This window comes from Stigmatopora nigra, chromosome 8 (assembly GCF_051989575.1).
Source record: "Stigmatopora nigra isolate UIUO_SnigA chromosome 8, RoL_Snig_1.1, whole genome shotgun sequence".
NCBI lineage: Eukaryota > Metazoa > Chordata > Actinopteri > Syngnathiformes > Syngnathidae > Stigmatopora > Stigmatopora nigra.
Window position 1 is genome coordinate 1,276,004 of NC_135515.1, and position 26,911 is coordinate 1,302,914.

The following is a 26,911-nucleotide window of genomic DNA, read 5'->3' on the forward strand; positions in this document are numbered from 1 at the left end:
ACACAACTGCTATTAAAAAAAGAATGAAAGATAGTGTACACACTCTTAAACTGGCAATTTGACTTAATTTTCCTCACGTCTTCTAAAATGATCAAAAATATGCACGCAGCCACTCTACTACGACTTTAATCACATGACTAGAAAAGCTATTAGCCCAACGTATTTGCACTTTTAGCACCCATTTCTTGCCATACAATTATAGAGACTTAATCACATCACAACTCTATGATAATGAACCAAAGGAGTTCATGCTGAAGTATAATTGGACACGTTAAACTAATTAACTATCCTGACCGAACCACATCGCCTTCTTCTTTCTCACCACCAAAGTGTCGCCATGTACTGCATATTAACTCCATGACATAATTGCCTTTATCGCTTTTATCTCACTGACCAAAATCTCCAAAAACTACAAAAAAAATATGCAAATAGTAACTATCATTAGACCAATACTCGTCTATCATTGGACAAAATAATGTCCCATGCAAAATTAGAATTCGGAGGCTTGATTTTTAGAAAAAAAAGTGAAATTCTGTGATAACTTGCAGCTTTTTAATCATACAAAAACAAATATGTCATAATTAGGACCTGTCACATGGCCCTAGTGGTCATAGTAAGCGTAAAAATAGCATCAAACCATTCACTCTAGCTAAGATTCACACAAAAAATGCTATCCTGATTCAAAAGCCTTCCAAACAATACAAATATTTCTTTTTATGAAAGATTATAATGACCGTGTAGGTCTCTATTTGTCAACATCCTCCAGCCTGAAGTCGTAATTAGGCAGCATTCACACGTTTTTTTGCAGCTTTCCACGCACAAGCCGAGTGATAAATGTATAAGCTTTGGGCAGACAAAACAGTGCAGTATGAATACTACATCCCATAAAGGCTTTGTTGCATATATAAATCACATAGAGAGAGAAAAAGAAGAAGAAGGCAAGCCGTCTATTTGAGATTATTCTTCAATTATAGTTTGAATAGCGCTAAGCCTGCTTGAGGCTGGTTTGGAACTAGAACTTGTCACAGATGGCCCGCACAAGAAACTTGAATTCAACCATGTTCAGGCAATTGAAAAAAACTTGCGTTCAATAGTGTAAATTAATATAAAGCCACTTGCATTGACAGTTGTACATATTAAAACCATTTTAGTTTCGAAAAACTAGTATTGAGTGATCATATCTAACTGCAATTGACGTTTATAGACGTCCAAAATACATTTTAATAGTATAATTTCAAATAGGCTCTTGCATGCATTGATTAGACTTCTAACAGCCCACAGATGGGGGGAAAATTATGTACACCCCTAGTATACATATGCATAGAGCAATAAGAATCCTAACATCTCATATTTATAATAAAAATGGCAACTATAATTTTTGTATAGCCTTGCATAACACGAATAAGAGTTCTATATGAAATGTGATTGATACACTGTATAGATCATTTCCTATTTGTCTTTTAACCACATTAAAACATATTTATATTATTTTTTGGGTTAATTTTTATCCAACAACATTTTCCCTTAATGTACAGCTATTTAAAATTGCATAATAGGCCACAAAAAGCATACAATTATCCCTATGATCCTTCCCTGACTGCAGCCAAGTATTTGTCCACAAGAGGACGACAACTCTAACAAAAATCCCCGCAATAATTAGGCTCCAGCAAGAGTGACAAAGATTAAGTTAAGCATTTAAACCCAACTGCCTTCACCTTCACATCAGAACCTAAAAAAAATCCACATCTATAAATAAAAACGTAAAAAGTATCTTACCTTTCTCTTCTTTTCTCTCCGTTTAAGTCAGCTTATTGTATTTTTTTCCTCCTCTCCAAATCAAAGCCAACTGTTCCTCCTCGAGAGACGACGAGCACGTCAAATAAGCCCAAGAAACTGCGCCTGTTTCTCCTTCCCATCCAAAAGTGAATCTCCGAGAACGGCAAGAGTCGGTGCGCATCATCCGGGAAGAAGAAGAAGAGTTGCATGTTGGCTCAGCATCACCTTCACGTCGCGGGGGGTCCACGTCACCACCAAGGCACGCATTTGGTGGTCGCGTTGCGCATCCCGCATCCCACTAAAGAGCTAAAAAAAAAAAGAGGCAAGCAAAATCATCATGACCATCTTCTTCCTCTCGCCTCTCCCTCCCTTTTTACATGTTGAGCAGCTGCGCGTTCACGAGTGCGTGTGCGTGCGCGTGCGTGTGGAGTCCCGTATGCTCAACTGCATCCACTGCAGTCCACCGAAGGATGCTGAGCCGACTGAGTTGAGCTTTTTTTTTTACTCCTCGTGCACACGCACGCACGCGCACGCGCAAATCTGATGACTGGCGCGTGCCTGCCTCTCAGCACGATTCAGTACTAACATATTTTAGAGATTACTAGAAGAATATGGTTATTTGCATGAAATTCCATAAGTAGGCGTTAAATTCGGAATTGTCGAATCATCAATAGGTGTATTTATTTATATATTTATTCATCTATTTATTTATTTCCTAACTATTTATGTCAAGAATGGCTTTTTTCTGTGTCTGTATTCTCACCATTATGCTACTGTGGCAACAAAATTTCCTGAATATGGGATGAATTAAGTTATCCAATCCAATCAAATCCAATAAAATTGCTCTGTGTGCTTTATAGAGATAATTTGTAGCATTTTTTTCTATTAGACAAAAATTGCAACTATGAGCCATCTTTACAAATAATTGTGTGTTTTATAGAGGTCTTTTTTTCTATTAAATAAGGATTAAAAACATATATATACATGATACTGTTACATTACAATAAAAGCAATTCAATTGTCCTTTTATAAATGGCCAAAAAGTGCAACTATGCAGCATCATTCCGCGCCAATATTTCTAAAAAATATCTCAAAAAGTACATCTAGTAGCTTTTTATCGGTGCTACACTAGATTATTCCTGTGAAAATTAAAAATAACTATATATTTTGTGTATACTATCAGAAAGACCCGCATCTGCTTGTGTCATTGATTGTAACTGGCCCTTTAAGAGGTTCAAGTTCACTTGACCTTTTATATCTTCATCCATTTCCTCCCATCAGAGCTGCATGCTTGCTAATAAAACATCTAAATGTTGCACATCTTCGCATACATGTGTAAATAAGACATAGAACTACTAAACAGCCCATGCAATTCCCTAATTTGAGTCAAGGCGACCATGTTGTTACTGCATTAATTCACCGGAACATTCTTTTTCATTGGTGTTGCATGCTTGCCTGCATGCATGCATGCATGCATTGGCTGGGCTTTAATTACTCTCTTTTTCATATATGTTGCATATATATTTTAATCCCTATACTTTGCTTGGACTCTTTAAAAAAGCATTGCACCAAAATGGAATATATCAAACTAAACTTACTTGGGGAAAACATAGTAGAAGTGAACACAGATGTGAGATTGATGTTGTCCTGAATTAAAACAGGAAGTAAAAAGACACAAACAGGGAAAACTAGGAAGTGAAAAACATGTGGTTGACTTGAGTTGAAGCTTATTGGTTGGAGAAATAAAGCCAAGAAGGCAACAGGTGATGTGAATCAGATCATCAAGAATTACAAAAGGAAGAAAAAAAACACCATTGACTTCAGTTTGAATTGGATTTTTTGAAATTAAAGGGACAGTACATATTATTGAACATGCACATATTCATGTTAATGCACATATATATGTATAAAATGTAAGATTATAGCTCAAGGCTGATTTTGAATTGAATTAAGTGCTTTTATTGTCATTATTTAATTAAAATGAGGTTAAAAACTTTCACCATGTTGTGCAAAAATGTAAGATTATAGCTCAAGGCTAATTTTTAATTGATTTGAGTGCTTTTATTGTCATTATTTAAGTAAAATGAGGTTAAAAACGTTCACCATGTTGTGCAAAAATGTCAATTTTAGCACCAAAATGCCACAAGATATTGATTTGAATGCTTTTTATTGTTATTTTAATAATATAGTGATATTTTAAACATGTAAAAAACACTTATAAATGCAATTAAACTCTCTCTTAGATATTAAACACGTGGACGGCGGGGGAGTTGACAAAAAGTCAACTTACGTCCGCTTCTAAGGAGAAATACAGTGTAGACGTAGAAGCCACCTGTTTTATGGTAATTGAGAGGAATGGATGCAATTTGTATAAAGGAGATGAATCACGTCTTCAAGCGTATGCTGGCACAAATGCGCTGCGGTTAATAGGCGATAAGGGAGCTACGAAGGACAACAAAGGATCATCGCTCAATATCTTCAGCTCAGCTTCCAGTATAATCATCAATTCAGCGTTGCCATCACAAAAAACGGTGCCAAAAATCTCATTGGCTGCTATAATGCTGTCATTTTTTTAGCATGCAGGAGGTGGCTTGGTGATTTTAAAATGGGGATCGGAAATATTTTAAATATGATCTCTGTTAGTTAAATTTGGAGTGAAGTTTTTCATAAAAAGTTGAAAAAAAGCAACATTATTATGGATTGATTTTTTTACGGTCCTCGATCAATGCAGCATATATTTTAAAAGTGTTTGCATATGCAGCTAATATTTTTCGTACCACAAGAGGGAGCCCATGTACACCATTGTCTTAAATCCATGTACAAAACTTAAAATATACAATATTCTCTTAATTTATCACTGTGTGACTGTGCTTAAATGCAATAATGAACAAAAAATGACATTTACTTTGTTTAGTTTGACGGTTAATATGTCAATAAACTGCAAAAATGAAATTAATACACAACTTTTTCCTCAATTATTTAAAGCACAAGTACAAAAATGATTAAACATCACCATCAAATCACTTGAAAACCACCACTACAAAACCTTTAGGACTATTCTCAAATAATTACAATTCCATATCAAAAGAGCACCACAATGTAAAGAGCCACTTTTGAATCAAAAACATACCTCGTTTCCAATAAAATCTCTTCATGCCAAAAGCCCTAAAAACAACAAAAAAAGAGGCTTAAAAAAAGATGATAGAAATAGCATTCCGGTCAGTTTTTTTCCCAAAAGTAAATCACAAATGAACCTTTGTTGTTGTTGTTTTTCAACTGCGTTTGGATTAAAGCTACTCTATTTTGCACAGTTCACCTACAGTGGAGAAAACGCGGGTTCCCTGTTTGTGGGCTCGAGGGTAAACGAAAGCATTATCCGGCAATCAACGCAAAGGCGCTGGACGATTTACACTACGGCAAATGCAATTTTGCGCTCCTGCGTTAAGGCCTCTTGAAATTATTATTGGAGCAGAGGGGGAAGTTTACTCTATCGCCCATTTTTTTCTATATTGGGATGAAAAATTGGATTGTAATGCAGTATTTATGGCTACAACTAATGGAAGAAGAATTCAAGTTAATATTTTATCCATTTGTGATGAGTTAAAGTGATGTTTGATGTGTTGTGGTAGGTTGTTTACTATATTTTTTATTGAATTATTGACTAGGCTGTGTTAAGATGATTATTGTTGTTTTTTTTGGTTCATTTTGCATGTTTAAAATGCATTTAAATGCTTGGGTTTTGTTTTAATCAATTGAAATTGTTGTTGTTTAATTTGCATGCTTAAAACTATTCAAAGACTTTGTCTGTTATATTTTATTGGTGATATTATTGTGTATTGATTCATTTAGTTGTTGGTTATTTAGGTATTTATCTATTTTGTTGTGATTTGTGGTGAAGCTTTAAATGTCATTTTACTAGTATGATGACAATAAAAGCATTCAATTCAACTATAAACATTTCTTTTTATATAACTACGAAATTGTTCTTGCATTCAAAGTAAAAAATAAAACTCAATCAAATGGAGTCAATCCAAGCAACAGTTTGCCAACCAGTTGCCACTGCCATATGTCAGTGTTGTATCTACTGCCCTCCTGTGGAGGATATTATATTCCATTTAGTTTCAAGACATCTTGTCATCGTCATATCTCCACAGTGGGAGTGATGCTTTGTGCATTGTTATCTGGAATTAGCAATAGCAGAAGTTGTCTTTTTTTATTTTCCATTGATTTTCCATATGCAGAGGGTGCTGGAGCCTATCCCAGCCAAGTATAGAAGATGAAAGGTATTTCTACTCACATTTTTTTGAAGGCCTTACTGCACACTCCTTGCAAAGCATATGGGACAAAGCTAGCAGCAGCACCTGCCACGTGTCCTGCCTTGCTGACGGGGGAAAGAAGCTTGTTTGTCAGCATGTCCTTCACTAAAAGCTCCAGCAGCTGTTGACGCTCTTAGAAGGCACCCTCGTCTCCCCTCTGAACGTTTTACAAACTCGTCATCATTGTTGCGCTCTTCTTTAGAGGGCCATTAGCACTCTGTATACAAATATAACATGGATGAACAGAATGATACTTGGACCATTTTAGATATAATCATTAGATTTTTTTTAAATAAATGGATTAAAAGAACTGGATTAAAAGCCATGAATATTCAGTTTTTTTATAGATCTAAAACAATGTTCATTTGAGCTTTTTTAAAATATATTTTTAGGTTTTACAAAATAATTTTGAACTAAAAACATTAAAAAAAGATTAAAAAATGACAATTATTGATTTAAAAGGGGGAAAATCAGGAAATTTAATATACATCTATTTTAATTTGATCATAAAACAGAAAGTCAGCACTCATGATTTAGTTTCCTGGGCCACAAAAAATCATGTGGCGGGCCAGATTTGGCCCCCGGGCCTCCACTTTGACACATAAACTACAATCTGCAACTTTGAGCTAAAATACCAAAAAACGACATCAATATAGTAACATTCGACATCTGCATATCATTTCCCCAACTGCATATCCTCGTAAGTGTCACAGGGGGTGCCGAAGCCTACCCTAGCCAATGTTGTTTACTCAAGCATGTAACATCCCGAAGGTGCTGCCTTCAAAGTAAAAGCAGAAATGACTTCATAGGAAAGTTGCTCAACAAGGACGACCCCTTGAAAGTGAACTGAAGTGGGTCAATATGATGTGGCGAGATATTAATCACATTATTGTTTTGGTGGCTGTCCAAAATTCACAGCAAAGCGGCGCAGATGGCCAATGATGATGTCCCAAATGTCTCCGGATGATTACTTCTAAATCAAACTGTGTCCCATTCGGGAATAACAATACACTCTTTTCCACAATACACATCATAAAATAAGATATATAAGACTTGGGTCGACTATGACGCATAAATGAACCAAAAATCTTGGCAGAATCTTACATTATTGTCACTTTTTAGACGCCACGTCAACATTTTACTTACTAAAAAGCACATCGGCGATGAATCAAGAAATCGTCGGAGCCTTCCGGAAGGTCTTGAATGATGTCAGGGTGTGTAAATACACCTTGTTGTTCCCAAAGGACGCCTGGGGGTGACGTGGTCGGCATCCTTGTCATCTCCTCTGTGACTGCGGATGTAAAAACTTGGATTTTCTCCAGAAAACAACATAGTTTGAGTGATGAGCAGGTGTAGGCAATAACGAGGTATTACTGCTGTACTCAGTACTTTTTTTTTTCGTCTTTCTTCCAGCTGTCTATACTTAAACTGATTTACGTTTTGGAGGACTTACAACTGTCAGTCCATAAAACTGAAATAGGTAATTTTTTCTTTCTTCTTCATTTGTCAAAATAAAATTGTCCCTGTTCTCAAAAATGGTAAAAAACAATAAAAAACGAATAAAAACAACCTAATCATGTCTTTTGTGCGTATAAGGACAAGTATATAATACAAATATTGTCTGTATATAGTATATAAATTATTATTAACCTGCAGCAAAGGGTGAAAATGCACAAGAATCTTAAATCCAGCCTATACTGAACTTCTCATCTTCAACATTAGATGGAGCTAGTCACTGAGTCAATGAGTTTACAGTAATCCCTCGAATATCATGATTAATGTATACCAAACAAAAACGCAAAGTGGGGTCACCCCTATTATAACTACATTTTTTAGCGTTGATTTTCACATTTTTATGAACTTAAACAAATCATTATAATTAATAGCAGAAAAAAATCGCAAAGTAGTGAATTCATGATAAGTAAAGACAAAATAATCAAGCGGTGCTTACTAAAAACTATTTTTTTTTGCTAAATAATCAAGTACAACACAACATTTAACTACCAATCGGATGATCTGATGTAATCATACATTGCATTTAATTGATTAACATAACATAAGACTATAAATATGGATATAGAAAGTTCATATATGGGCCTTCAAGGGTATCAAAACACAGATGGAGAGTATCCAAGTTCACCAGCACAAGAACAAACACAATTTTGAGTATAATTGAGCTGACAAGTAAAGATGGCAACATGGCTTTGAGCATTTTGGGGGAAACACAGTTGACTCTTCCAGGTTTCCAATAGATTTCCCAATGAAATGAAAAATGAGTCACTGCCCTGCAGAAAAACATGTTAACTCAATCACAGCCAGCTATTTTCCACAAGACATCCCCCCTTTTTGTATCTGCCACTTGCAATGATTTTGACGGATCTTTAGATCATATTCCCATCTTTCATCATAAAAAAAATGTTTCTATGACTTTATACGTGCATTGTATAGCAAACGGAAAAAAACGCATGAGTAGGTTTTTGGTAGTGAAATGAGTTAAGTCATATAATCTATAACATTCACTTTTAGTACTAACGATCCTCACAAGGGTACTGTAGCCTATCCCAGCTAACAGCCAATCACAGGGCACAATAAGACCAACAACCAGGGACAATTTAGCGTAAAATTAAGCCTTTTTTGGGGAATATTGGATGCAACCACTGCATTATATTTACATAAGACAGTAGGGTGCTGCAAGAAACCTTTCCAACATTGCGAATGAGTCCTTGCGGGTATCCATCCCGCTGTGGGAGAACAGGTAGCCGATCCCCGCTAAACAAAAAGTACTTTCTTACTTATGCCGCCGTCGGGATTTTATCATAGTTCTCTTTTTCGTGCATATCTACTTTTTTTGTCATGAATTGCCTTAAGGCTGCAAGTCTAGTTCGACCCAGGAGCGGCAACTAGAAAAACTATAGGGAAGTTCTGGTGTAAAAATGAAGATATTCATGAAAAATAACTATGTGAATAATCAGAAGTGGGGCAAAGTTGACAAAATAAAAACTAAACAGCAATGCATGCATGTACATCTATGTGTATGTATATGTATATATGTATGTGTATATGTGCTTATATATATGCATGTATGGATATGTGCTTCTATATATGTATGTGTATGTATATATGTGATTATATATATGTAAGTGTATGTGTATGTATATATGTACATAATTATATGTATGCATGTGTATGTATATGTGCTTATATATGCATGTATATGTATATATGTGATTATATATATGTAAGTGTATGTGTATATGTGCTTAAATATATGTATGTGTATGTATATATGTGCTATGTGTGTATGTATATGTATATCAATATATTTCATATATTACCTATCTACTTATGTCAAAAATGTCTTTTTCTGTGTCTGTATTCTCACCCTCTTGCTACTGGGACAACAAAATTTCCCAAATAAGGGATGAATAAAGTTATTCAAAGACGCACACTAACAAATATTCCAAAAATTACAAAAAAAAACCCCAAAACAATACAATACTAAAAACAAAACCCCAAAAATATGCCAAAACACGGGTTTAAATACACAGTCACAGGATGATGAAAAATTACAAACAAGGGAAGCTGGACACATCAGGCAAAAAACGTAGACAGGACATATAAGGAAAACCCAACCATCCACCAAACTCGAAACCTGGACATTTTTTAGCTTTGGTTCCGAGATTACGAGAGCGTTATTGATCAGCATTCCGCAGGAACTCGTCAAACAGATTAAAATCAGCCACCTAACCCAGTCTCGGTCCCCTTCCATCGGCCTTCCATCTCCCGCAAAGTCACGCATTCCCGCCTTATCTGACGACCCCTTTCGCTCAATATGGAAGATGCTATTTTCAGGGGGGAATGTGTTTTTCCTTTACGTGGACGCAAGGCGCTTTTTTTTTTACGTCGATATATGTACATAGTAATTGGAAATACAAAATGGGCCGGATATGAACAAAAAACTAGATTAGATGGCGGTGAGCTCCACGGGGCGCCTGACATTTTTTTTTGTGAATTAATTTGTCAGTGAAAATTCGATTTGGCTTCACTCGTGACCGTAAACTTCATTTGGCGACGATCTGTCCGTAGACGTTGTTTAAATTGTCTGTTTGCAAATAGCATGGGATGTAAAAAGGGACCTGTTTGAGCTCATGTGAAATTCATGCTCATGCTTTAAACACAAAATAAAACAGCAGTGGGGCATCAGCATCTCATTAGAGGACAGCGTGTTGTAATTATGGAAAGGATATTAAGCACAAGGTTCTTTCATATGATGAAATACGAGTGGGTAAAAATTGACTTTAGAATGGGAAATTATACAAAAGTAATCCTGAAATGAGTGGGTTATATTTTTAAATTAAAAAAAATCCCCCTTGTCGTGTGGTTTATTTGGCAGTTGAAAAACGACCATTTTGTTGCAATGCATTTCACTCAAAACCACTAGATTTTGTAAATGGTATCATTTTCTTCCTGCTTGAGGGCAACATAAACCACATTTTTGGGGGATATTTAATGTGGGTGACTACACTTACACAATCTGTAATAAACAGAAAAATCATGTAGCCTTGGTGACTATTTCCTAAAACTCCTAGTTTAGATTTCCACAGTCGACCTGATTCAATCTCCATTCTGAAAAATGGAATATTAATTAAAGCGATGGATGTGTGCATACATTTTCTATCTACTCTCTGTACCCCTCTACCAGTGTGCATATTTATGACGTGAGCAGGAGAATGAACTGTTGTAACCTCCAAGACAAAAAAATAAAGGGACGGGCCTATCTTTAAAAATATAGAAAAGAAAGTGCAGACAATTAAAAAAAAACTGACATATACAGTCTTCCCTCAATTATCGCAAATTCCCTTTTTCTGCTATTAATTATTTCAAAAAAATATATATATAAAATATCCATATTTACCCATAACCGTATCTATAAAAAAGTACCCATCACCTAAAGTAAAAAATAAACAAACATATAGTCTTTCCTCAATTAATTATTTCAAAAATATATATAGAAAATATAAATTTTTACCCATATCCATATATAAAAAAATACTGAAATTAAATCATGACTTCACCTATCACGAATTGGCTTTGCATTTTTTCTCTTATTACTTTAAAAAAATATATAAAATATCCATATTTATCCATATCTATATATATATATATAAAAAAAAACATCACCGAAATAACAAAAAACATTTTCCCTTGATTATTGCGAGTTCACTTATTTTTTCTCCTATTAACTATTTCTAAAATATATTTTCATAATTGCATAAAGATGTGAAAATCCACACTAAAACTAATAAACACTGGGCTCAACACTGAAGAGATAAAAATAATAATTTTAAAGTTATATATAATAAAGAATGACCTTACTTTCAATTATCGCGGCCATGTTTGGTCTCCAATAACCGCGATATTTGAGGGATTACTGTATAAGAAAAAACGAGCAATGTGATTGGATTTTATGTGGGTATTATGCATGAATTGCATACAGTGGTAAATAAGCCAATACACAAGAGGGGTGGTCTGCATTAGCATATTGATGAGAAAACTCACTGGCTATTGAATGGAATGCACGTGTTAATGGAAACATGTAAAGCATTATTCAAATATTACTCCCACATATGCTGAGTCATCACCACTGTCACATCCGGAATGATTGCAAACACTAACCAAAAAAAAAGTCGCCTTGCCCGTCCGTCACAGGTAAGTCATTTAGTCAAGCGTTCCTATCTGAGAATTGATCACCATGGCAACACCATTCTGCTAAAGCATGATGTGCATAAGGATCCAATTAGTATCTAAGCAGGGGTGAGCTTGTTTTTTTTTGTTTTTTCATTAACCATTGGGGAGCATTTTTAATAATGTTATGTAAACAGAGCATTATGAATGGCTTTGGTTTAGGTTATAAGTTTAAAAAAGTTTTAATTTCTGTCCAATAGCTCTTATAATATTTGTTTTTATACATGTTAGAATATACATCTGGATAATCTAATTCATATTTCAAAATATTGCCAGTGTGGGTTGTTTGTCTCTGTGTGCCGTGCGATTGGCTGGCGACCAATCCGATTTTTACCTCACTGGCTATTTTAGCTGGGATAGGCTCCATCACCCTCGGGAACTTCCTTCAACGTTGACCCCTTGATCCTAGATTGTAAAATATATTAAGATTTTAAGAAAATTTGACTTGCTGCCAAGAAGCTGCTATAATAAATTTGGGTGTTTTTTAATGTACATTGCAATAAATAATGACATGGAAAAACTTCTCTAAAAAGTGTGGATACTTAATATAAAAATGAACTGCCTCCAACCCAACGCTTAGCCATTTCCTAAAAACAAAAAAACATATTTTATAAGTTTTTTGATCATTTCAAATTGTGTAAAAACTTTTGCACAGGGATTTATTTTCTCATTTTACCCATTTTGGATGGTCTCGATCACCTACGAAAACGACAAAAACGTCATAGTCGACTGCTAATAGTCATGCTTTAAGCATACCACCTTTTCACTATATAAATATAGCGTGTCAGCAAGCAATGTATCTACAAAATCCTGAATTTAGTACATACTGATTGGCCCACATTGTAGAAAATTTTAGACTTTTAAATGTACCCTATGTGAGTAAATATGCACCACATGGAATTTTGTATGTTTTTTATCACTTAAAAAGAGGGATTTTAATCATTAATAAGGGTAGCAATTGGGCGAGGTTGCCAGGTATGCAAACATAAGGGCATTTCCTTTCAAATGGGTCAGGGCGCCATTTATTTATTAAAGTTATGCATAATCTTCCAACATGATCTTGGTACAGTACATGTTGAGCTTTATGACAGGATTAGAGGAGACATAGAGCAGGCATTTAGGAAGAGGAAGAAGAAGAGGAGGAAGAAAAAGAGGAGGATAGGGAGGATAGGGAGACACCCACAGGCACCACAATTGAGAAGGAGGTGAAGGAAGGGAGGAATGGAGGATGGAGAAAGAGGAGCACATCCATAGAGGAGGAATGGAAGGAGCCAACAAGACCAGATCAGAGCCCTGGCAACTCTTCATTCTAGTTTGAAGCGACACTATTTGTAACCTCCTCCATTTTTTTTTGACAAAAACACAGAGAGAGAGTGTGGGTGGAGTGGGCAAAAAAAGGGACTTACAGACAGGCCGCTTTTCCGTGGGATTGGACACCGAGCGGGCGGTCTGAAACTTGCCAACACACCAAGCCTGTGTGACTCAAAAAAAAGAAAGAAGAAAATGCAGCCAAAGTAGCAACAGCATGCACGCAATGTCAGGAAAAAAAAAACATTTTCTTAAAAAAAAAAAAGAACCAAACAAAAAAAGGGAAAATAAATACATCTTAAGATAAAAAAAAATGGTAATACATTATCGTAATTTTTTTCCTTTTTCTTGCTTTGTGTTTCATATATCTAAATATATATATACATAGACTTTTATGTATATATATATGTACTGTATATAAACCCACATTTCTTTGTACATTTTGGTATCAGTTCTTTTTTCTTGCAGTAGGGGGGGGGGGGGTGTTAAGGTGGAAATGTGGGTTGATTGCCTTGTGCGGATGAGGGTGGGGGGGGAAAGCGACTTTGCCCCCCGGTTAAGTCTCTTACTTCCGGTGGCAATGAGGACGGGGGTCTTAAAGGAGAGGGCTTGGCAATGGAGGGGGGGAGAACAAGCTTATGGGAGGTCCATCGAGTCCAGGACGCATAAAAGTTGGAGAAAAAAAAACTACAACTCTTTGCCCTCCATCCCCAAAAGGAAGGTGCAGCAGAGATGTCCACTATCTCTTATCTAGAAAGACACAAAACATAATAAGTCAGGACGCCATTTCAAAAAAGTAAGAACTGGAGCGAATATTACATTTTAAATTCAATTATACTGTCCTTTTTAACTTTTTTTTGCAGAATCCCTTAATTTGTCAGTGAGCACTGGGCGGAGCATTGCATTTTTTCAGTGTTTTTTCCCGTTAGTCAGTGCAAATGGCGGAGTTTGTTCACTAATATGAGAGGAGTATGTACGTATAGTACTTCTAGTTGGCAAGTTGTCGTGCGTTATCCTATGGTGAGGACATTTGTGGGCATGATTTTTGGAAGATTTTGAAGGGAAGACAAAAGCGAAATACGTTGATAGGTTGCATGTGAAAGTCAGGGTGGAGGTGGGGCCAATAGAGGCCAAGAAAGGTGTAAATATTTTAAAGAAAATTAGAATGAAGTTTAGTGTAAGGTTAGATTAAACTTATTTTTGAGTGTGTATGCATTCCAAGTTCATTTAAATTTATTTATGTTATGTTATGAGCGTGTTGCCATGCCAAAAGTCTTCCACCCTGTTTTTGCTGTTTTTTCTGAGGTTTGGAACAAATTAATTAGTTTATAATAGTAGTTTTGGAACGAATTAAGCTCTTATCTTGAAGTACCAACTGGATTGTCATGATACAAAAAATGTAAAGCGTCACCCCTAAAGTGCAAAAATTTAAAGTTTACCTTTTGTTGGAAATTAATTTCCAGTCCGAGTCACTTACCTTGATTTCCGTCCGATTGTGTCGTCGATCTCTCTGGCTTCTGACGCAGATTATTGTACTTGGCTTCAACCTCCTGCAAAAAAAAAAAGGATTTACAGTGTGGGTTAATGTAAATACGTGTTATCTAACGCTGATGAATGTTCACCTTCAGATGGTTGAGGTTAGCCTGAAGGTTCCGTAGGTGGGACAGGACTTGTCTGCTAAAAGACGAGAGGCTGCCGGCGTGCGACGCCGACGAGAACCTCAAATTGATGCCCGAGTCGGCGGCGCAACCTTGCGATGCGCTCAACTGCTTCCCCGAGGGGGACATGTCATCATCGGTGCTGGTCTCCCCCGGACCGCCGTATCCTTCCAGGACTAAAAAGCCAGCTGGAAAAGTCAGATATCCATTCATGAAATTAATTAAAAAGCCAAAAATAAAAACACCATAAAAATCCAGTTGTGGTTTTACGTAATGTTGACATTCCCGTAAATTTATAGAGAAAAAAATTGCATTTTTTTTAGATTTAGTGTTGCAGTACACTTAAAATCAAACAATTGTCCCTTTTATCATAGTATCATAATTCCATAAAACTTGCTTTTTTTACAGATTAACTTTTATTTTGCATTTTTAGATCACAAGACGTCTGATTGGTTAAAATTTCAGACCCTTTAGGCGCTGTTTTTTGTGTTTTTTAAAGAAATCACATGTATGACAAAGAAAATATTTATACATGACAGTTAAACTTCAGGACGTATTTACTAGATTGTGTATTTAATGTATATTTCTTTTAACCACAACTTGAAGTAACATTTTTGTGATTTGGTTTATTAACACATGTTGGTAGTTTTTCCCCAAAATGTCATTTTTAAGTAGCAACCTCCCCAAAATAAGAATAAAGAAAACAATATACACTTAAAAAAAACAACTATTGAATACAATGAGGGTTTTTTTGTTAAAATTTCCCCAAAAATTTGACTACAAGCTCTAAGTAAAAACATTGTAACATTTTGATCGCCATAAAAGTTGATGAAAAACTCACCGTAATCTTCAGGGGAATCAAAGAAGCCGGTATCACCGGAACCCAAGTCCTGAGCGGGGTCTTCGGTCTGGGAGGTGTTTTTCTCCGAGCCGTTGTGAACCATCACCCGTTTCTCCACGGGCGTCCTCAGAGAGGTGGTCCTTAAGAGACGGGCCCCCGTGGAGCGCCTCGTTCGCTCGGCGGCCTCCTGCGACATCAGCTGCGTCACCAACACCTGCTTTAGCGCCGCCACTAGACCAAAAATATTACTGTATTTATTTGAGGATAACATGCAAAATTTTGTGCCAAAAAACTGAAGCAAAGTTTTGGGTGCGAGCAGAGAAAAATTGGGTAAAAAAAAATGTATACCAATTTTTAGTGATAAATTATGGGTGTGCGTTATACATGGGTGTGTATTATATTCGGAAAAAATACTGTATATGTTGCAGATATGGTTAATTTTTGGTGATTAAATGAGATAAATCAGCCAAATTGAGGGAATCTTCTCATCTGCAATTTTTTTCCGCGTACCTCAAACATTAAATAGCAACTAAATTAATTAAAAAACGTATTTTCACGACTATAAGGCGCACTGCATTTAAAGACGCACCGTCAATGAATGACACATTTTAATATTTTTTCCATATATAAAGCACACTGGATTATAAGGCGTACTGTCTATTTTGTAGAAAATTTAAGCCTTTAAGTGCACCTTATAATCATTAAAATACAGTATGTTATTGATAAGACCATTTAGAGTTAGCTTGTAAACCATAATATTGTAATACCTTTTTAGTACATGCATAGTATGACTCAAAACAAAAGATTCTATTCTGGTGCTCTTACATGTTTTCAGTGCTTCATCTGCTCTCGAGGGAAACACATTAAAGGAATCGATCCCTCCATCTTCAGGCGCTCGATACGCGAGTTCGGGGTTGCCAAAACCTTCCTCCTCCTCCTCTTTCTCGCTCTTCTCCGCCTCGAAAGGATTGTTAGCTGATAGAGGGCTCAGAGTGGCACGGCTCACAGCCGGGCTGCTTTCTTTATCTGTAAAGATGGTCGGCGATAAGCTTGATAAGTTCCAGTACGTTTTTATGGAAGTGTCAAGCCGGCCGGTTTGTCGGTTAGTCGGTCACCTGTGGACTGAGCGCTGCCGGTGGATGTCCGGTCTGGGTCTTTACTCAGCCGAGCGACGCCAGATGTGATGATTTCCACGCCATCTCCTCGATCCCCGCTGGAAAATAAGGGGTGTACGTTTTAGGAAAGGTTGGCAGAGTGGGGGTTACGGCTTTGAGAAAGATCGCCATACTCGGTTTGAGGTAACGGTATGACGTTGTGGGGTTTGACTTACATGGCTTCGGCTCGCTGTGTGATTAAATTCTGCCACCTGGTGGGGAAAAAGACATCAGCTTGTATAGAAAGTAAATGGAGAAATGTGTTCTAAATTTTATCAAAAAATTCTAATCGTATTTATGAATACATACATACATGTAAATTAGTGTCTTTTCAATTTTCTTTTTAGTAATTTCACCACTTTTAAAGTAGAAAAAAATTATATATTTTTAAAAGATTCTTATGCTGTTGTTGCCAATCAATGAGGCTGCATTCCACAAGAGTCTACTGCAAAAAAATGACAATTAAAGCAGTTCTAGATGTAAAATCTCAGTTCTGTCACAAATATTTTAGCTCACAGGTTAGCAAAGAGCCAGATGCACTCATCAAAAGAGCCACATGTGACTCCCGAGCCATAGATTCCCTACCCCTTGGCTAAATTGAGGTATAGATATAATATACTGCAGTTCTGCTGGAGCAATGTATATATATATTTCAATTAAAAAGCAATAATAATGGTTTCCTACGTTCTCTGATCCGAGACTGTGGATGCCATGAGCTCGTAGATCTGGGGACCGTTCTCAGACATGGATAGAACGAAGAAAGATTTGTTGTCTAGTAGAAGTGGAATAGAAAAACAAATATTTAAAAAAAAGAAGAAAACTAGTTAAAAGTCAATCCTAGCACATTGAATCAACCCCATTGGGACATACCTGTTGCCACGGAGCGCACCAAAACGGTGCTGAGCTTGATAATAGGGCTGAAAATATGTTTGGTGTCGGCGGTCCCTGCCAAGTTCTTGCTATGACACTTGAGGATGAGACGCTCATCTTGTTTTTGGAGCAAAACCAAGATGTCCTCCAAGAGGAGAGTGTAAAGCTCTAAGAGGATATTGACATACATCCATTAGGTCAGTAATTAGACAGAAATTAGAAGATTCTTCAATGACAAACCTATGGTTTTGTCCTTGTTGACTTTCCAGGATAGGGGACCCTCGTGGACCATGGTCTTTTTTGTTAGATCCAGGTTCTGAGCAAGGGAAATAACAATAAAAAAGGGGTTATTAGAATTTAGAATAAAGTTTTGTTTGAATACATTTGTTTTGCTACTATTATTAGGCATCATTTGTATTTAATGTGGTTCAAAAAGTGTATTTTTATGACTGTCATAGTGTTCATGTTGTTAGAGTATAATGTATATAGTCAAATAGATGATGTTATATTATGTTATGTTAGCATTTCTCATTCTGGTTCTGCATGATTAATGTGCCATCCATTAAATTGTTATTATAACCTTGATTATACTAAGAAACTCATTTGGATTTAAGTGACCAGTCACCTTTAGTTCGAGAATCATTGGGTTGTCTGTCTGCTTAAGGGATGACAGGTCTAGTCTTCTCTGGTAGTCCTCAAGTCTCTGTAAAATGTACAAAAATTCTTTAAAAATCAAAGAAACTTGAAAATTCGCGAAATAAGGAGCAAAAACAAATAAACAGTTTGAATGAAAACTTGAAGAAAATTGTTTGTACATCGAATAGCAAAAAAAAAGATGGATTTATGTTTTATTTGTTGTGGTTGTGATGCAGAATACGCTGCAAAACATCATTATTATTCTCAAGTACTCTTTAAATCGTTAATGTAGCTCACAAATGAGATTCAGGGTATGTGAAGGTATGTTTTTTTACCTGCTTGGTACTGAAACTAGGATATATTTGGGTACTCAGTACCACCAAAGTACTTCTGCCAAGTTGTCACTGCAACAAACCTGTTTGTCTTCAGACTCCTTTACAGCCTGGTTAACATGATTGAGGATCTTACGACAGCAGTCGGCTGCCTGCTTCACTTTGTTCTTCTCCGTTGCATCATCTGAGCGAAAAAAAAAATACAATTGGCGGTCAAATACGACCCCCGGAAATCTAGTAAATTGCTATCTCCTACATCCATGAATCTAACATAAACAACAACAACAAAAACTGAGAAAAAGATAATAAAACTTGGCGTGAAACCGGAACTGAATGATAATAATGAGTGAGACATTTACTAATCTGCGCACTGCTGCACTCGGCCTATTAAAAATAATCATCTCCCATTTGAAATCTGCCCGGCGATACCATGTTGCTCTACAAATGTGGATTTTAGTATTAGTGTTGTGCAAGTAAAGATAAGATTTGTAGATACATCATTAAGGCAGTGACTTACCTGTGTACTTGGAAATATTGTCCAGCAGGAGGGGATATTTGGTAAACCTCAGCATCTCCACGGGAATAATGTCTTTCAACTGTAGTCGCCGACACAATCGGTTACTCTGCGCCTCCTGAGAAGCAAAAAAAACAGTCAATTTCATCACACTAAATGCAAACGTGAATAATTGAGAGCAAGGATGAGGTTTCTCTTGCTGTATTTCCAATGAACTTATCCTATCATCTTCTTACCTGCATGAACGAAATGAAGCGCGAATCCTTCTTCTGCTTGGTCTTGATGATCTCCAAAGCAAAAGGTTGATTACTGCAGAAAGTCCCAACGGCCTGCTTAATCTTCTCTTCTTCGCCACCGCTGAACTGTAAAGAGTCGACACCAAAATAGGAAGGGGCGAAAAAACGGTGGCTGGCTTAATATGGGTCAGGGGGCGGTCGCCATGGAGACCGTGGTAACCATCACGTTGAGCAGAAACTCTCAAAAGAGGGGGGGTTAGGCTTAACTACTCCTGATAGAGACAGCTTAAATGTAGACTAGGCCCTGGGGAGGGAGCATTTAGCCTACTTATGCCCTGCAAAGACATTTTCAACAAGCTTGCCTGCTGATATGTGGGTAAACTACATGGTATTCGACTCTTATCTGGGGATAAGGTTAAGCCAGCTAAATGTGGTGAATCACTTGGCATCACCGTGAGTCGGTTGCATAGTTAGAATGCTATGAAAATGAATAAAATATTGTAAGATTTTTTTGGGGTGTTTGTTTTTTGCATTGACACTAGAGGAGAAATGATCCTTCATCAAAAAGAGTCATTAAAGAGTCATATGTAATGTAAGGAAAATCGAACGAAAAACTCCTTTTCGTGAATAAATACAAACGAATAAAACCAAAAAATACAGAAATAAAAGAGAAATAAATCCATGATAGCCCCTAATAACTCATCTAAAACAGTACTCACCCAGGAGAGCAAGTCGTCTCCAATCTGATCAATAACCGACGACTCGTTTCGCTTTCGAACGGCGGCCATTTGCTCCAGGATTGAAACTGCATTGAAAAAAAGTTATTAGAGTGCATGAAAATCTTTTATGTGTGTTTTATGTGTAGTAAACTCACCGTGTAATTGTAGAATCTCCTCCAAGTTCGAGAAGATATTTTTGATGTCGGCAGGTGGCAAGATGGCGTCTTTTGAAAGCTTCTGGTAGAAGACGTGATCCAAAACTCTCAACATTCGCACGTGTGCACGCTCCGTGTAGAACAGCTCTGCAAATATATATAAATTTTAAACCTTGAAGCGGATGGCCAATCACCAATCGACTCTTTGAATCCCTTAAAAGTCTGTCAAATTTTCAACTTTTAAGAAAGAAAGAAAGCAATCCAATGGGCTTTAGATGGATAGATACTCACCGTTAATAACTTCTTGTCTCTTGATTTCAAGCGGCCTGAGACCCGCCAGAACTTCTCGTCCAACCAGTTGCTGCCAGTTGAGAGGGTCGTGCTCCGAGTCCGTTCCCTGATCGTCCTCGCTCTGGACGTCGGTGGGGCCCAATCCCTCCAACCTATGAAGATGGAGTACTCGCTTACCGTTGTGCTTTTTTTTGTATTGTTGGGAATAATACACCAAAGAAAAATCCTCTCATTTTACCTTCTGATGGCTTTTGGCGTTCCCTCGTGGGTTCTACAATATAAACATAAAAGTTGAATAAATTAAAACTGAAGATAACAACAAATCAAGAGATTATTATCAGAGAAAAATGGTTGTAATATGAAATGAAAGTGATCCGATTTGGAGTCAGAAGGTTAGAAAGGGAATTTTTGGGGCGTTAAAGCAAAGGGTCAATGTGGCGGCCCGGGGGTCAAGTCTGGCCCGCTGCATCATTTTGTGTGGCCCGAAAAAGTCAATGATGAGTGCCGACTTTCTGTTTTAGGATCAAATTCAAATGAAGAGTATGGATATATATATTACATTTCCTGATTTTCCCCTTTTAAATCAACAATTGTCATTTTTTAATCCATTTTTTCCGTGTTTTTAGTTCAAAAATAATTTTGTAAAATCTAAAAATATATTTAAAAAAAGCTAAAATAAACATTGTTTTAGATCTATAAAAAACTGAATATTCAGGGCTTTTAATCCAGTTCTTTTAATCCATTTATAAAAAAAAAATCTAAATATTAGATCTAAAATGGAAATCAAGTTGATGTTAAAGCGGCTAAAGTCCGACTAGTTTGGTCTAAGTGATCACTGCAAAGCTTCAAAGCATATTAGATAAATCATTATATCCCTTGATGAAAACATAAATGCAAATGCTAATAATAGCAAATTAGTTTTAAACTGAATCTTTGAGCACCTGTCAGTTTCTCGCTCATCCTCTTGCAGTTGATCCAGGCTATAAAGGTCAAAGTGCGATGCAGGGTACGCTAACCCATCCAGACCGTCGGACTGAAGTCCGTCACTTAGCCTGTTGGGGCCTGAAGTTGGAGTCCCACCTGAAAGTGGAGAGATTTTAAAAGCCATTCCTTACATACTCATTCCATTTCCCCGTTTTTTTTTTTCACGTACCCGAGTCTGCGTCTCGGTTGGCGTCGGAGCCGAAGGGGTTGCTGTTTGGGGACGAGGTGGTGACAGATGTGGAGTGTGTGAGCTCAGAGCCTTCGCTGGATTGGCTGCCCCTTAAACGACCCCCGTCCGAGTGCTCGCCGGCGCCGAGGCTCGGCTGAGATAACTGCTTTTGAGGTTTGGGCCGACCATCGAGCGCTTTTCCGACTATGTGTCAAAAAAAGGTAAATCAGAATCTCAACCAGGTTCGAAATTGAGGTTTTAGGGGTCGCAGTAGCTCACCTGAAGCCGCTTCAATGCGACTGGGTCGACGTTGAGGTCCAAGGATGCTAGGAAATCTAGGCTTTTTCACCTTCTCCTCGCCATCTTTTTCGGTCTTGATGCTTTTCTGTTTTGTAGGAATTTATATGGCGTCAGGGAAGTGGAAAAAAAGGGAAAAGTGAGTAAAAGGGTTTACCTTGATCTTAGGAAGGAAGTTGATCCGGACCCGTTTGGACTCCAGACTGCGAGGTTCCTTAACCCTCACATCAAGGTGCTTCATGTATGTATAAATGACATACTGCATAGTAGTGCTAAAGAATAAAAAATGGTGGAATTAGAGGGAAAAAATGACATCAAGACTCCATATGGAGCATAACACCATATGTCATTGCATATCTGGCAACCGCATTTACCATATGGGATCATATGCTCAGCTATTTTTGTGCAATTTTTCTATTTGCATAATGAATGTTAGTGTGTAAATAATTTAGCATAGCAAACTGTCTTTTTCAGCCTTTGTTTTGAAGATCAAAGTACATGACGCTATTCAAATATTAATGATGAATTAGTGCTTCCTATTAAAAGGAGCTTACCACTTTTCTTCTTCTGTGGTCTGAGCGGTAACCCTGTAAAGACAAATACTTTTCAGTTTGACATGTTTTGGATTTGAAGTTAATTTATTTAACTTACAGAATATCCTCGATCTTGGCGATGATATTTTCCGCGTAAGAGCGTTCCCGTTCGAGGGTGACGCGATCTCGCACGCGTTCTTGGTCCAGCCTGGCCAGTTCAACTTCGGCAACGGTCAAGCCCATACTGCGCTTTTGTCTACAAATGCGGGATAAGTTGAGCTGACATTTTGAAATATATGAGCGTTAATGAGAGGTCTACCTGAAATCTTCAAGGTTTTTCTGGATATCCGGAAGCAGAGAATCTTGAAGCGTTTGAACATGTTGTCTGTTAATTTCCTCTGGGATCAGTTCTGTTCGCCGTCGGTCTGCAATCAAATATATTGAAGGTTTTATTAGTGTTTACATATATGATAACATGGGAAAAGTTGAAAAAAAATTGGTACTGTTTGAGATTTGATTCAGAAGTTCTATTAGAGTATGTAATGCAGTACAAATAATGTGCATTTAAAAAAAACGAATGTAGTTTCTCATCATGTTAGAACACAGGTGTCAAAGTGGCGGCCCGTGGGCTATATTTGGACCGCCGCATCAAGTTTTGTGGCCCGGGAATGTAAATCATGAGTGTCGACTTTCTGTTTTATGATCAAAATAAAATGAAGATTATAGATGTATATTAGATTTAGCAAATTTCCCCCTTTTAAATCAATAATAGAAATTATTTTAATCATTTTTTCATGTTTTTAGTTCAAAAATCATTTTGTAAAATGTAAAAATATATACAAATATTTTATATTTTCCACTTCAATAATTATTATAATAGATTTAACATTACTAAGAAAAAAAAGCTCAAATAAACAATTTTAGAGCTATAAAAAAATGAATATTCAGGGCTGTTGATCCAGTTCATTTAATCCAAAAAAATAAAAATATATATATCTAAAATGGTCTGGCCCACATTGTATCGAGTTGACATTAATGAACATAAACAAAGAGAAAGTTGGAAAAACTGACCAAGATCGGCAGAAACTGATTCCGGAACAGCCACTTTCAGGTGCTGAAACAAAAAGAATAACGTTTTCCATACTACTCATGAACGGTGCGGTCAATTTATGTCGATTTCCAACTCTTACCGCTCCCCGATCAATAAAGAAGGTGTGGAGGTCCATGAACACCCGTCTGGTCTCTTTGGAGTTGGTCTGCTTATACAAGTCAGCATAGAGGTAGCACAGCTGCAAAGAAAACATCATTAACCCAAAACCCAGAGTCCAGATTCAATTAAAAACAAAACGTGCGGTTGCATAGTCCTACCACCGGAGCCGGATCAAATTGAGATATGACATGATGCATAAATGCAGCTAGGTGGGCGGGTCGAGATTTGAGCTGCTCAATGCTGCTAAAACGGTTGCATTGCCCATTTGTCTGCAGTAGAAGCAAAAATATAAGGACACCCATGTAAAAACAGATGGAATAATATGCAGTCTTGGTCAGGTAGCGGTTTAATGAAGCGATGAATGTACCTGTTCGTGGTCAGAATCAAAATAGTCGTCCTCGGCTCCAATTATTTGCGAAACGAGGCGAGAGGAGGGACTGCTGATGGTGGTGGTGGGAGACAGAGAATCCTAGAGAGAGCAGGATAGGGATACATTTGGTTTTAGTCAGATGATTTCAAGGTAACGAATGGCAAAATATGTTATTCATGTACCAGTTCGGTGGTATCCTCTGTTTCTGGGGAGTGGCAGGAGTTGAAACTGTTCCTGGGGGTGTTATGGGGGCTGGGGAGGGACAACCCTCTTTGGGATAAACTCTCTGGGGAGCCCAGGCCAAATCCAGAAATCTGAATTAGAGAAGAGACATTTAGAATTATTATAAAACCTGGTTTTTCTTGGGCATAGTACAGTCTTACTTACGGGTGTGCTACTCCAGGACAATTCAGCATTTTGGTCTCCTGCCACAGGAACGTGCTTGGTCTCTAATAGCCTACTATCGTCTGCATCTCCACCTGGAACAGCCTCCTAGATGTTCCCAGAGAAATTAGTTAAAAAATAAATAAATATAATAATCCCTCAAATATCACGGTTCATGTAAACTAGACGTGTCCGAGATAAACGAAAAACCATAAAGTTGGGATCACCCCTATTATTACTACATATGTTGTGCCTATATAAAAATAGAAGTTCTAAATATTTTAATAGGGAATATTTACAGCCACTGAAATATCTTTTGAGAAAATAAACATATTTAACAAGACAAACAAGAACAAATTCATACCAAAAGTATGCAGACACACCAACTTCTACAAAAAAAGTGTATACCGGTAGATAATTCCAGATAATACTATATACTATATAATATTTTTATTGCACTAATAGGAAAACCCAAGTGACTAATCTTTAAATTGGGTACAAAAGTTGAAGTTTGATTAATTTAATAAGGGAAAGTATAAATATTGGACATAATGGCTTTCCAGTAAAACTCACATTGACAATATTGAATTTTTTTTCTAATTGAAATGCTAAACACTGCCTTGCACTTTAATACTCGTTTGTTAGCAGATTAGAACTTTATTTACTTTATTTCATGCCGTATTCAGGGAAATGTCTTGTTTGCAGTAGCAAGGCATACAAAAGACACAGAAGACATTGTAGACCTAGTTAAAAAAAACAAAAATAAACAGGTGTGATCTGCCTTACCTGTGTCGCACCGGTGGCCTTGAAAGCTTGACCCGGCAGCTGTGGAATGTGTTTTTTAGCTTCTTGGTTGTCTTTCAGTAGTTTGGGGGAGGGGGTACGCCCGTACTCGTCCTTCAATGCCTGGACAACGAAATGGGATGTATGTATAGTTTAAATATTACATCAGGGGAGATAGAAAAAACGCCGTATGCCGTACCCATTGAGGCGTGGAGGATAGCCGGTCGTGACTATATGGGCGTTCTGCCGCGGGTGAATTTGGAGAGGATATGCAAACACCCAGCATTTCAGACTCTGCTTCAGACAGGGGGATCTGGGTAAGCCCTGGAGGGCGACCCAGGACTGTGAGGGCTACATAGGAGCCCGCTAGAAGGGGAAGGATTTAGTTTTTATGCAGGTAAGTACTGTCTAAGTGTTGTAAAAATACAAAAAAGGGACAAAAATACTTACATTTGATAAGCTTGACTACTTCTATGTGGTTTGAATGGGTAACCAGGGTTCCATTAACCTGAAAAAAACACAAATGAGTATCAAATCCTTGCTAAAAACTGTTGTTTTTTTCAATAAAAGGAAAATAGAGACTGGCCAGAAGGTGGCAGACAAAAGCTTAGTTAGTTCTTAGAGAAAACTTTTACTTATAAGAGTAAAAGGGGGAAAAATGAGATAAAATAGACTACCTTGATGATCCTGTCTCCTGTCTGAACCCCAGCTCGCATTGCAGCACCATCTAAGAACCACAAAAAAGGTCCAAAGTGTTAAGGAAATAGACGATATAATGACATAAAAGGGTAGACAAATTGTTTTGGATGGAAGTCTGAAAACAAAAAGAACAAAAATGCAACTCTGGCAGACGAAAGCAGCTATTTGAGTACCACAACAGTGGTTCCCTTTCATGAAGGACCTGTTTTGCAGCTACAGCACAAACAAAGGATTTAAGTACTGTTTCCAGACAGGTTTATTACATGACTCCTGTCAAGGTGAAACAGTTTTTTTTTTTTTATCTGGCACGAGACAGATAAGCAACAGCTGATGAAGACCTGGATAAATTCATTCTGTTTCACAAAGCATTTTAGATTGAACTTTAGCTTGATTTGATGTCAATTTTATCGGTTCCATAACTTCTAATCATTTCAAAATGGCACTAATATTCTGAAAATCAATTGGCTAGTAACTTATAGTCTTAATATTAAGACCCAACCAAAAATGTATTAAAAAATAGCCTCCCATTGACAATAATGGTCATGAAATTCAATAAAAATGGCTGAGTATTATTTTTTTTATGCAAATTATGCTGCCACCTCCCAATCAAAATAATTTGGACATCATTGGCAGCCAATGACTTACTAATTTACTAAAAAGACTTATTATCCAGCAATGGATACTTTAAAAGTCTATTTTGAGCGTTAATAGTAACAGTTGTGTCTATTTTGTGACCTGAATTTATTTAAAAAAGGGACAATACATTAATAAACACATGCAAAATTATAGCCCAAAACTAATTCCCATTTTTAAAATCAATAAGGCCACAGTAGAAAGAAAAAAAAGAACAATATGCAGTCAGCAACATGCAGTAAGCGACCACATATCCTGTTAATGTCCTCATTTCGAAAGAAAACACATGACAACAAAG

The 26,911-nt window shown here is 37.0% G+C and overlaps 2 protein-coding genes across 4 annotated transcripts in view; both read right to left on the bottom strand.

Annotated features, from left to right (window-relative positions):
* grik4 (glutamate receptor, ionotropic, kainate 4) overlaps positions 1-3,475 on the bottom strand; it is a 163,496-nt gene extending 160,021 nt beyond the window's left edge. For 2 of the 3 annotated variants that reach the window (XM_077722801.1, XM_077722802.1), the window contains exon 1: positions 1,777-2,253. The gene's annotated coding sequence lies outside the window, so the exon portion shown is untranslated. Of the gene's footprint in view, positions 1-1,776; positions 2,254-3,374 lie in introns of those variants that run through there. The other variant, XM_077722800.1, reaches the window with a different exon arrangement.
* Positions 3,476-12,847: 9,372 nt separating this feature from the next.
* The window catches only part of arhgef12a (Rho guanine nucleotide exchange factor (GEF) 12a), a 30,095-nt gene continuing 16,031 nt past the window's right edge, over positions 12,848-26,911 (bottom strand). The window contains exons 6-40 of the mRNA XM_077722529.1: positions 25,959-26,008; positions 25,732-25,789; positions 25,481-25,647; positions 25,285-25,404; positions 24,502-24,606; positions 24,297-24,428; positions 24,112-24,213; positions 23,903-24,013; positions 23,725-23,823; positions 23,606-23,648; positions 22,854-22,959; positions 22,653-22,790; positions 22,556-22,588; positions 22,159-22,273; positions 21,984-22,089; positions 21,705-21,908; positions 21,493-21,631; positions 20,790-20,822; positions 20,552-20,703; positions 20,261-20,407; positions 20,106-20,191; positions 19,387-19,512; positions 19,154-19,268; positions 18,720-18,820; positions 18,294-18,371; positions 17,909-17,984; positions 17,669-17,836; positions 17,483-17,570; positions 16,975-17,010; positions 16,760-16,857; positions 16,470-16,670; positions 15,645-15,875; positions 14,768-14,991; positions 14,623-14,695; positions 12,848-13,895 (exon numbers count right to left, since the gene is read on the bottom strand). Of these exons, the coding sequence (XP_077578655.1) occupies positions 13,885-13,895; positions 14,623-14,695; positions 14,768-14,991; positions 15,645-15,875; positions 16,470-16,670; positions 16,760-16,857; positions 16,975-17,010; positions 17,483-17,570; positions 17,669-17,836; positions 17,909-17,984; positions 18,294-18,371; positions 18,720-18,820; positions 19,154-19,268; positions 19,387-19,512; positions 20,106-20,191; positions 20,261-20,407; positions 20,552-20,703; positions 20,790-20,822; positions 21,493-21,631; positions 21,705-21,908; positions 21,984-22,089; positions 22,159-22,273; positions 22,556-22,588; positions 22,653-22,790; positions 22,854-22,959; positions 23,606-23,648; positions 23,725-23,823; positions 23,903-24,013; positions 24,112-24,213; positions 24,297-24,428; positions 24,502-24,606; positions 25,285-25,404; positions 25,481-25,647; positions 25,732-25,789; positions 25,959-26,008 (3,872 nt within the window). The 3' untranslated portion in view covers positions 12,848-13,884. The remainder of the gene's footprint in view (positions 13,896-14,622; positions 14,696-14,767; positions 14,992-15,644; positions 15,876-16,469; positions 16,671-16,759; positions 16,858-16,974; positions 17,011-17,482; positions 17,571-17,668; positions 17,837-17,908; positions 17,985-18,293; positions 18,372-18,719; positions 18,821-19,153; positions 19,269-19,386; positions 19,513-20,105; positions 20,192-20,260; positions 20,408-20,551; positions 20,704-20,789; positions 20,823-21,492; positions 21,632-21,704; positions 21,909-21,983; positions 22,090-22,158; positions 22,274-22,555; positions 22,589-22,652; positions 22,791-22,853; positions 22,960-23,605; positions 23,649-23,724; positions 23,824-23,902; positions 24,014-24,111; positions 24,214-24,296; positions 24,429-24,501; positions 24,607-25,284; positions 25,405-25,480; positions 25,648-25,731; positions 25,790-25,958; positions 26,009-26,911) is intronic.